The sequence below is a fragment of the Microtus ochrogaster genome, linkage group LG1, assembly GCF_000317375.1.
Source record: "Microtus ochrogaster isolate Prairie Vole_2 linkage group LG1, MicOch1.0, whole genome shotgun sequence".
Classification (NCBI taxonomy): Eukaryota; Metazoa; Chordata; class Mammalia; order Rodentia; family Cricetidae; genus Microtus; species Microtus ochrogaster.
Genome location: NC_022027.1, coordinates 6,850,918 through 6,862,075, shown reverse-complemented (window position 1 = coordinate 6,862,075; position 11,158 = coordinate 6,850,918). Strand labels below are relative to the sequence as shown.

General features: G+C 44.4%; 1 protein-coding gene across 1 annotated transcript; it reads right to left on the bottom strand.

The window, feature by feature from the left end:
• Window positions 1–390: 390 nt before the first annotated feature.
• On the bottom strand, window positions 391–10,818 carry Gpr75 (G protein-coupled receptor 75). Its single transcript, XM_005359178.2, has 2 exons — window positions 10,444–10,818; window positions 391–5,055 (listed from the first exon to the last, which is right to left on the bottom strand). Exon 2 carries the CDS (start codon window positions 4,875–4,877, stop codon window positions 3,252–3,254), a length of 1,626 nt encoding a protein of 541 aa, XP_005359235.1. The 5' UTR covers window positions 4,878–5,055; window positions 10,444–10,818; the 3' UTR covers window positions 391–3,251.
• Window positions 10,819–11,158: the final 340 nt, after the last annotated feature.

Here is an 11,158-nt window from a genome sequence, read left to right as displayed (position 1 = left end):
ACATGCTTCTTCTAATAAGGCTACACCCACTCCAACAAGGCTACACCTACGAGCAGTGCCATTCCCTATGAGCCCGTAGGGGCCGTTTTCATTCAAACCACCGCATGCATTCCTGCAGTCCCAGCACTTGGGAGTTGAGATGGGATCTATACGCTTGAGACCAGCCTAGGCTGCATAGTGAAAGACTGCACAGGACACCCTTTGGAAACTTGATTTTTCAGCAGCGTGTGCTAGCATACACGCTACTTCAGTGATGAGGAAGTAGGAGCAGGAGGAGTTGGAGGCTAGCCTATACTATATAGAAAGATCCTGTCTCAAAATAAATAAATAAATAAATAAATAAATAAATAAAATAAAAGAACAGAACAAAAAAAGACCCGAAAGTTAGGATTTGCAGTACTTTTATTTTCCAAACTTATTTTAAAAGCACATTAAAACATCAGAAATAGAAATCTGGCCTAATGGTTAACATGAGAACATCTATTATAAAACATTTTAGAGATATATAATTTGCACACAGTAAGCTTCAAGAGAAAAATTAATGTATCCTGCAAATTAATCATATTCAACTGAATTCTCATTACTTTGACTTATAATATTTTTTAGCCCTTATGAGGTGATAAGTTATATATGTCTGCCTATGTCAATATGACCATTATACTGGTACAGACAGACATATGGAGCTTAGGAAGAAACAAGTTTTATCTCTCTAAAGATAGGAGGGGAGCCAGGAATCTAGCCCACTACAAATTGCATGCAAACTAAATAATTTCTTGATGAACATAAAGAAACTCTCTGTGTGCATGCTCTGTCTTCTTTGTTGTGTAAGTTTTACTTCTTAAAAAATGGGCCCCATGCTGGTCAAATCATTTCAAACATAAAGGTCACACAAGGAAACCTAGCATTTAAAAATTTACAAGTAGTAATTTTTATAGTCTTTTGTTAAGTCACATTTTAAACGCCTGCTCCCTCAAAAGAGATGATACCTTTTTTATGAACATAATTTTTAAAATATTTTAAAGATTTAATTTTATTTTAATGTGTTTGAGTGTTTTGCCTGCATTTACGTCTGTGCATCATATGTATGTGGTGCCCATGGCAGTCAGGAGAAGGGGCCGGGTCCCGGAGAACTGGGATTACAGGTGGCTATGCCACTGTGTTGGTGCTGAGAACTGAACCTGGGTCCCATGGAAGAACAAGGAGTCTTAACCTCTGAGCCATCTCCCAAGCCCCAGTACCTTTAAAAGTGTGCATTGGTATTGATTACAAATTTGTTTGCTTTATTGGACTTAATGCTAAGTTTTCAATTAAGACAAAAGTCTAATTGGTGCTGGGTGGTGGTGGAACAAGCCTTTAATCTCAGCATTTGGGAGGCAGAGACAGGAGGATCTCCAAGTTCAGGCCAGCCTGGTCTAAAGAGCTAATTCCAGGACAGCCAAAGCTATACAAAGAAATCCTGTCCTAAAAGAAAAGAAAAGAGTCTAATTGGTAATTTGCCAAAATTCTCCAAATGATTTTGGGAGAGGATATTAGATGTCTTCGATATTTTAATTCTTTGCTGAATCTGTCTCAGGGGAATATTAGTGGGAACCATGTTGTGCTGAATCTATAAAACACAGTTGCAACAGGAAAGAGTGATTTCCAAAGAGAATCCAAATACCAAGATAAAGGAGAGTGGATATGCTATAAACCTTGGTAGAAAAATAGAGAAAGGAAGGAAGAGAAGGGGAAAGCTAAGCAGACCAGCTCGAGGCGAGCCCTGAGCTGACTGTGGCTGGAGCCGCTAGCTCTAGCTAGGCTTGCTCTGACTCAGGAGCTACTTCACCTCTCAGCACCTCCTGCCATCTGGGAGTTTGGGCAGAGCCCGGGAGAGAGTGTTCTGCTCTGAGGGCTTTCTGTTCCTTGCACTTCTGAGCTTTGAGAATACTAGTTGGATATAACAGTTTGTAAAGATACTCTGTTTTGGGTTTAACAGTTAGTATTCCAAAATCCAAAGTTAGTGAGTTCAAATTCTAACTGCATGACCAAAATGTTTTTACATTAAAAATGTGATTTCACAGTTGTTCTCCTAGGCATCAGTGGACCTAAGAAAACTAGTCTGAGGTGCAGGAATAACATAGTTGCTCATTTCCAGTTTAAGGTAAATGAGAGAATATAAAACAATTAGTTTGGGGTTAGGGGTGTACTTCAGTGATAGACTGGTTGCCTAACATGCACAAGGACCTAGGCTCGATCTCCAGCCCCATACAAATAGAATAAGGAAAAACTTGAAAACCTCCATCTGGAAATATTAATAGATCACCTGGAAATTTTTTTCCATAGCAATATTTAAATCCAAAAGGTTATTTTTGAATATCTATATGAACACTGTCAGGTGGCTCTCTACTAAATTCTCCTCGTACAGAAGGAAAGCCTACACCCCCCCCCCCCCCCCCCGCGCGCGAGTGCATCCCTACGTTTTTGTTAAATAAGGATAGTTAGTGTTAAATGTATGGATACACCGCCTCCCACAGACAAACTGCTGAGACACACGGTGTCTGCTCTCTCAGAACAGTGCCTCGTAGTGGATTCCCGGTTAAGATCCTTCTGAAACAGCAATTAACTGGTAACTACCAAAAACACTTTGTAAAGCTAGCTACTCAGTTGACACAAAACAACAATGTGTACAGTTAAGAAGTGACAAGAATCCCAACTCTGTGTTGTTAGGGAACTGCCTTATAAGGGGAGGGCCTCACACTGGCTGAGAACTTCGGATAAGGACAGCGGTACAAGTAACACATTTCTAGTCTCTGCCTTAACAATAAGCTTTGTATTCAAATCAACTTGCCACCAAAAAAAGCATCCTGTTTTCTATTTCAGTACTTCAAAGAGTCAAATTCCATATGTTTATAAAAATAACACGTCGGAAAGACCATTTTCCAGACACCTTTAAAGATGCGGCCATCCGTATTTCAGGACCCATAACACTGACTGAAAGGCTGCCCTCACAGGACTGCTCCTGGCGTCTTCTTAGTTCAGTACAAAAGACTGGGACACACATCGGGGCAAAAATGGAAACAAGCTCTTACATCAAATCGTAAAAGGTCAGGAAACCACGAAGCAAATCCAGATGCTAACATCTCAGACAAAGGAAAATCTAACGGTCAACTCTCCAGCCAACTCTTCAAGTTTTGCTTTGCCACTGGCCTCAACATCTTCCCAAGGCTTGTTCGGTCTTGGAAAAGCACCGCCCCCTTCCCCGGCCTTGTGATTTAGACAGAGGGGATGGGAATCTGCTTGGCCGATGTGCTGTCGTACTCCTGCATCAGGTCGTTCGTGGTATAGTAGTGCATGGCGATGTAGGAACTGGCAAACCCGAAAGAGTTGACCGTCTGTAACTTCCCCAGACTGCTCTCCTCCTGGGAGGGGCTGCTGTTATAGATGCTGTAGTAAGGTTCAATCCGGGTGTTGATGGGGGTCGAGCTGCTCTGGCCGCAGTGCTGGTGTCCGGCGGACACTTTGGGACTTGCCACACTTTCCTTTGAGTGACTCGGGCCGCAAGCCTGGTCCACAAATTTCTTCTGTGGCTTTGGAGACAGCATGTAGGCAGAGTTTGTCTCGTGATGGGAAGATTTGTTTCTGTTGACTTCAAGGTTCCCTTTGCCCAGGGCTCGAAGTCGCGTCTTCTGTTTGCAGCAGAGAAAGCCCAGGCCGATGTTCTGGAGACACCAGAGCACTTTTCGCCTCAGCCCCGCACTGTTCCGAGAATATATAAAGGGATTTAACCCGGACTTGAAAAATATCAGAGTAAATCCGAACAGTTCAAACTGGTATAGGATGAAGCTCCCGTTGTCAGACAGAACCACCTGCAGCAGGGAAATCCCCAGAGGAAGACAGCACACCAGGACGGACAACACTATGATCACACAGGTGACCACGGCTTTGGAGTCCTTGGCAGTAGAAAGGTTGATGGCTGATACCAGCTGGAGTCGATTGGCTGAAGGGATCTGCATCTGGCTGGGGTTCTTAGTGTACCCATGAGTCTGAGCATGCTGCAGTTTATTGTAATTCTGGTTCCGGTACAGAGCTGGCACCGTGCACTGCGCAGGATCTCCACCTCCCTTCCCAGCTGCCCCCACGAATGGCTGTGGTTTAGAAGCATCGACTGTGATCACAGGGGGGCACTTTTTCACTTGAGCATTCTTCCGAAGTGTCTGCGCAATCAGGATGTAAGAGACAGACACCACAGCAACACAGAAGGTAAAGTCAACAACATACAGAGACAGAATGGCTTTCCCTTCCCCAGCCATCAGACTGGACATGGGAAGACAAAGGTGAGACTTGCTGGTTCTCAACGTAGCCAAGGTGGCAAGGGTAAAACTGGTGGCCCAGAGAAGCAGGGTGAGGAGCAAGATGCAGGAAAAGGAGGCTGTGCAATTAGGTTGTTTCCCTAGCACCATTCGGAGCCGGTGCAGGGCGATTGCAGCCACCATCTTGAGGGACATGATGATGAAGCCTGAGCTGGTAAGGTGGAAGGTGAAGCAGAATGTTTCCGGGATGTTCCTGGCTGAGCTGAAGAACAGCACGAAGGTGAACATGGGAGCCGTAATCCCACAGATGAAGAGATCACAGAAAGACAGGTTTAAGATCATGAAATCAAAGTTGGTTCTGAACTTCCTGAAGGCGGGGTCAAAGAAAGACAAGAAGACAATAAAGTTGCCGTAGGAGCCGAGACAGAAGACGACAACAAGCAGGAAAGTGCAAGTCACCAAGGTGGCCGTGTGGATGAAGTCTCGAAGATCCTCCTGGAGAGAAGTGCCGTTGCCTCCTCCCTGCGAGGGAGGCATGTACGGCAAGGTAGCATTGGCAGCGTTCCGAAGGGGGACGCTGGAGTTCATCTTCAGAGAGAGGTGTCTGTTGTGTTCTCAAAAAACAAAACAAAACAAAACAAAACAAAAACAAAAAAACCAAAACAACAACAACAACAACAAAAAAAAAACCAACAGGAAGAGAGTCAGGACTTCAACTCACAGATGACGGGCATGTGCCAAAAGAGGAGGGCCAAGGAAGATAAGCCTGCACAGAAAAGCACCCAGAGACAGAAAGGGATTAGTGAGCATGGCAACTCATTCCATTTCACAAAAGCATTCAAAATTGTCATCTCTATTGCTTTGAAAAGCATGTCACAAATTCTACCACAGAAAAGACATCCCAAACCAGGCACTGGAGACACACAGGAACATGACTTCTCCATTGCAAGTCCATGATCCCGTCCTCAGAGGAGTTACATCAGTACGGTAGCAGGGACTGCAGCCAGGGACAAGGAGTACTGAATGTATCTCTTGGGGAGGGGCTGGGAAAGGAAGAAAGGAGTTTTGGTGAGGAGAAGCCAGCTGGGTGAAAGGTGATGGGCAGGGAGAATGAACAGCTTGGGAAGCAGAGAGGAGGTCTCTGCAGCAGCAGGACTGAGCAAACGGCAGGCTGTGCTTGGAATACAAGCAGAAGGGTATTGTTCACACATGATGTGACCCTTCAATAAACGCTTATAAATCAATAACAAATCCCATTATTTTCTCTAAGGAGAAAGCTCTATTTCTCAGCATTTATTTTTTTTCCTAGTTTGAGAGTTAAGTTCTTAGTCAATTGAAAACCCTCCTTTGAAAAAGAAAAGTCCTGACTACGTTTGAGAGAAGAAGAAAAAAATTAAAGTAACAAAAGGTGTCTGAGATTATATTTGTAATTTCCAAGGTGCAAAGCAACGCTTTGGAGTCTGAAGATGTAGCACAATGGTATCCCTGTCCAGCATACAGGAGGTTTGGTGTTTGATCACTAGCAAACATGCCCGTGCGCACGCATGCACGCACACACACAAACACACACCATACCACTATGAGGGCTAGAGAGAAGGCTTTAGTGGTTAAAAGTATGTATTGCTCTTGCAGAGAACCCAGGTTCCAAGTTCTAGGATCCAGGCTGGATGGTCCAACTCCAGAGAATCAGATGCCTTTTCCTGGATTTCATAGACATTTACATTCATACATGCACCTCCCCACACAATATACACATACCTTAAAAATAAAACTTTTAAGAAGCATTATATAAACTCTAAGTGCTAGTTATTATTACAACAGGAATATCCTCTCATTAAATAGGAGGTATGAATTCTGTATTCATTAACTTAACTATATTAACCACACAGTATTGTGTGAGTTGCTAATTACACACAGATGATGAAGAAGCACTTGGTACATTCAAAGAATAACCTTCTTGCTCTTTCTTTCCACAATCCTCCCCCCTTCTCTTGAGGTTGGATATTTATTTAATGGGTTATGCAAGAGAAAGGGAGAGGGGCTGAGGGGAGAAGGGGGAAGAGCAGAGAGAAACAGAGAGAGAAACAGAAACGAGAGAGACAGAGAGAGAACGGGGAAGGGGAGAATTGGGAAGAATGGAGTGAGGCAGAAGCTGCCTCTTCGTGGGAGAGACAGAAAAGAGGCTTGGGCTGGCCATTTTTCTCTCTTATGAAAGGAAATGTAATACCCACACCAATCTTCACTGTTCCCAACCCTACAGATGTGTGTGGTCTGCTGTCCATCCTCTCCCAAACAGGACTCCAGAAAGACAGATAACATTTAGTGCTCTACACTTGACAACTGGGAAACATTTGCTTTAATTTAACACTGCAGGAATAAGCCATGACACTAGGGAGGTCCAGAGCCTACCCTCAGAATATTTAACCATCAGCTTGAGCTGGAACCCAGAGGTCTCCAGTGCCAACCCTTTAGCTGCTAGACCATGGGGTGCAGACTGAGTCCAGTTAATGAGGGATTAGTGGGGCTCCAAGCAACAGCTACGGACTGCCTACAATAGTAGCCTTTCAGCATTTAACCACAACAAGTACAGCCTTGGCAGTAAGAATCAGATCAGTTTGGGGAGAGCCGTGTGACCAACCATTGTGCCCCTCATTAAGACAGAAGCAGCCTTGGCCACTGCAGTGGCCATGGACTGCAGAACACACACTATGGTAAATTACTTCATTGCACTGTGACACCAACTTTTCTGCAAAATAAGCTTTCTTTAAACTAAGTTCTATGGGAGATAAAAGTATAAATCTAGAAAAAATATTTTTATCAATTAATAATAGACAGCTCTTGTTGCTTTTAGTTTAAGACTACATGCCTATAAACTCTTTTGATATTGTTACAATGAACAACAACAGTGTCTTGCTGGTGGTTTAAAAAAATGTACCTTGGCTGGGCGGTGGTGGCGCACGCCTTTAATCCCAGCACTCGGGAGGCAGAGGCAGGCGGATCTCTGTGAGTTCGAGGCCAGCCTGGTCTACAAGAGCTAGTTCCAGGACAGGCTCCAAAACCACAGAGAAACCCTGTCTCGAAAAACCAAAAAAAAAAAAAAAAATGTACCTTGGAGTTAATTTATGAAAAGGGAAGAAGAAGAAAAACCCATCTGGGAAGTTAGGAGAGCAGAGATGCTAGAGTAGCAAGAATCTGGGCCAGAGAAAGTATAAACTTTGTGAATGTGGAATTGTGGTGTTTAGAGAAATAAAGTGATAATGAAGTGGAATGGTGGAAGTTACAAGACCCAACTATAGATGTGGAGGATGAGATGATAGGGCACCCACAGTAATCAGGGGAAAGAAAGAACAGTGGGGAGAGAGGGAAGGAGCCAGGGAGGGGGCAGGGGTGGACACTGAATCTGGAGTAAGAAAGGCTGGGTGTTATAGCTTAGTGATAATCCATGAGGTCTTAGGGGTTGGGAAGATGATTTGAAATTATTATGAGAGCAATGTTGCACAATCAATTAAAAATATATACAACTCCATGTTAGGAAATAGCAGCAATCTAATCTGTCAGCACAACTGTCAGTGTCTGTTTAGAAAGTGTTTATGATATGTTGGGCACTGTTCCCAGTATCTCCATTGTGAAGATGAGGAAACCTAGTTGGAGAGACCATTCAGCAAGGCGGCAGAACTTCCATATGAATTAAGCAATTGCTTCTCAAAGCCCACATTCTTTAACTCCATTACACACACACACACACACACACACACACACACACACACACTCACTCACTCACTCACTCAAAAGGGATCTGTGGCTCAAAGCCAAATTACAATAGCTATCATTTATTGAATTGCTATTATTACATCCTATGCTCTCATACTTGAAGCTTTATATAAGATATCAAACTTCACTTAACTCTCAAAACAATACTATTAAGTATTAAAATTCTGTTCCCAAGTAAAAGTTCTTGGAACACAAAACTTCAAAACCAATAAAAGAACAGAGAGAAAGTCAAGCCAGAGCAGAGTACTAACTCTTGGAACTTTAAGAGGAAATTAAGAACAAAACAAAAATATAAACCAGATGGCGGTGTTGGCACATGCCTTTAATTCCAGCACTCGGGAGGCAGAGACAGGTGGATTTCTGTGAGTTCTGGTCTACAGAGCGAGTTTCAGGAAAGTTAGGACTCTGACACAGAGAAAACCCTGTCTCAAAAAAAAAAATGACAAAACATATATATATATATATAATCTTGTGTGTGTGTGTTGTGTTCAATGTTTTGGGACAAAGTCAATCAATACTGGTTAACTATTCCTAAACATTAAATATTATTTCCAATAAGCTGTATCAGAACGATTTTAAGTTATAAACCCAGTTTTAATTATATTTTTATTGTGTTTATCTATTTTAGCAATTGTATTTACTGTTGTACTGTGCTTACTTAGTTCTATGTCAAGTCAACACATCTAGGGTCATTTTGAAAGAAGGAGCCTCAACTGTGGACAAGCTTATGGTTCCTTTCCTTTCCTTTCCTTTCCTTTCCTTTCCTTTCCTTTCCTTTCCTTTCCTTTCCTTTCCTTCCTTCTTTCTTAGTTTGGTTTGTCAAGACTGGGTTTTTCTGTAACTCTGGAGATCCGCTTGTCTCTGCCTCCCAAGTATTGGGATTAAAAGTGAGCACCACCGCTGCCTGGCTGTGGTGAATTTTCTTAACTGATAATGATGTGAGCTGTGGGTGTTTCTGGGTACAGGCTGAGTAAGACATGAAAAAAGCCAATAAACAGCAATCCTCCAAAGCATCTGCATCAGTTCCTGCCTCGAGTTCCTGCCCTGACTTTGTGTGCTGCACTACAAACTCTAAAATAAAACAACCCTTTTTCTCCCCAAGTGGCTTTGGTCAGTGCTTTATCATAGCAGAGAAAGTCTAACTAAGACAGGCACGCATGTAGAGTTCTGAGGATGATTTGTGGAAGTTGGGTCTCTGCTTCCATCATCTGAGTCTTCAGGATTAGCCATCTCACCAGCCCAGAACACCAGTTTTAAGCACATATATTAACAACAGTAAGACAGAATAAGCAGAGTGTAGTGGCACACATCTGGGGAGGCTGGGCCAAGAGAATCATGAACTCAAAGTCAGCCAGGATTATACAGCAAGTTTCTAGTCTAGATTACACACATATGGTGAGACTTTATCACATGCATCTGATTACAGTTGAGGAGGGATGCTGAAGTAACTAGAAGAACCAGGAACTCCAAACACTGCATAGTGTCAACCCTTAGTAAAATTTGGGTGTGGCACCGGATTTGAATTCCAGTGCTCAGGAGGCAGAAGCAGGTAGATCTCTGTGGTAGGGAGACCAGGCTGGTCTAAGTCACAAGCTCCAGGCCAACCAAGGTTACATATGCAACTCTTGTTGCAAAACCAACAGAACAAGATGTTTGAAAAGCTGGATGTGGTGATACAGCCTGTAATCCCAAGCACTCATGAGGCGGAGGCAAGATCACCCTGAGCTACATATCAAGATCCCTGTGTGATGTGTTCCTAATACCGTGCTGTTTTTATATTTGAAGCAAACGTTTGGACATTTATAAGCCTTACAAGCTACCACATGACTTATTGGGTTATTCTAATTTATCCCACCCCCACTAAGTGTCGTTTCTTCATGGCAGGCATTTTTTTGAGCCTAACCATCACACAGAACAAAGTTCTGTTCCGTTCCCACTGATTTGAAAGGATCTGGGAAACCTCAGAGTGGCTAGATAACTTGCCCAAGGTCAGTAAGATATTTCAAACCTCCCATTCTTTCTAGCCAGCTAAACTACCCCCTTGAGATTGCCAATAGCTGGTGGGGTGAGAAGACCTGAGTCTCTGCTTGATTGATGAGGTGGTTGAGAAGCACAATGGACTGGGAGATTGCAGATTTACATCCACCAGTGATTGGCAATGGGTGGGGGCTCTCTAGAATTGAAGGAAAGACGGGCCTAGGCCTCTCCAGGGATGCTTGGACTCAGGCTTGTGGTGGTGGGTTGTGGTTCATCAATTTAGAGCCTAGGAGCTTCCTGCAGGCTGCACGCTAACACAGGTGCGCATCCTGTCAGGCCAAGCTCTGCTTGCTCCCCGCTCCCTCCTGCCTCAGAGTCCCTCTGGTCTGGGCCCGCGGCCTCTCACCTGCCCGCTGGCCGCATCGCAGCCCTTCCTCCTCCATGTTGCAGCCGCGACCCCAGCTGCGCCCGGCGGCCTGAATGCTGCCCGGCTAGAGGAATCGTCGCCATCGCCGCCTCCACCTCCGCGCATCCCGGGAGCCTAGGCAAGCCGGGGCGGAAGGCGCAGTCACCAGCCGAACATGGGGCGCGGCCCCTCCCTCCAACCCTGGCCGCCCCGCCTGCCCGCACCCTCCCTGCCAGCCGGCCGCCCGGACTGTGAAGTGCGCAGAGCCAGCTTCAGCCTCGTGGGCGTGCGCCCGGACCCCGGGGCTGCCTGAGACTGACTGTGATACATACAGCAAGGGAGACAGTTAAGGCAGAGACGCCAGGCACCGTGCAACCCTGAGGTAAGGCCTTGCCTTAGGTGGCGATGGAGAGTCTGAGATGAATGGTTCTCTATGGGCCTCCCTAGGCAGCTCAGAGTGCCTGTGGCCTTGGCTTTCTCACTAGGCTGCCAAGTCATTATAACAATTTAAATCAATTTCAACACACGTTATGTGTCTTAGATATAGTAAGGGAGGATGGATGCAAAGTAAAACAGAAAACAGAAGCTATTAATTAAATTGTGTTGAGTGTGAAAATCTTTTTTTTTTTTTTTTTTTTTTGGTTTTTCGAGACAGGGTTTCTCTGTGGCTTTGGAGCCTGTCCTGGAACTAGCTCTGTAGACCAGGCTGGTCCCG

Excerpts from the sequence above, each read along its gene's own strand:
- Gpr75 (XM_005359178.2), bottom strand. The coding sequence starts at position 4,877 with ATGAACTCCAGCGTCCCCCTTCGGAACGCTGCCAATGCTACCTTGCCG.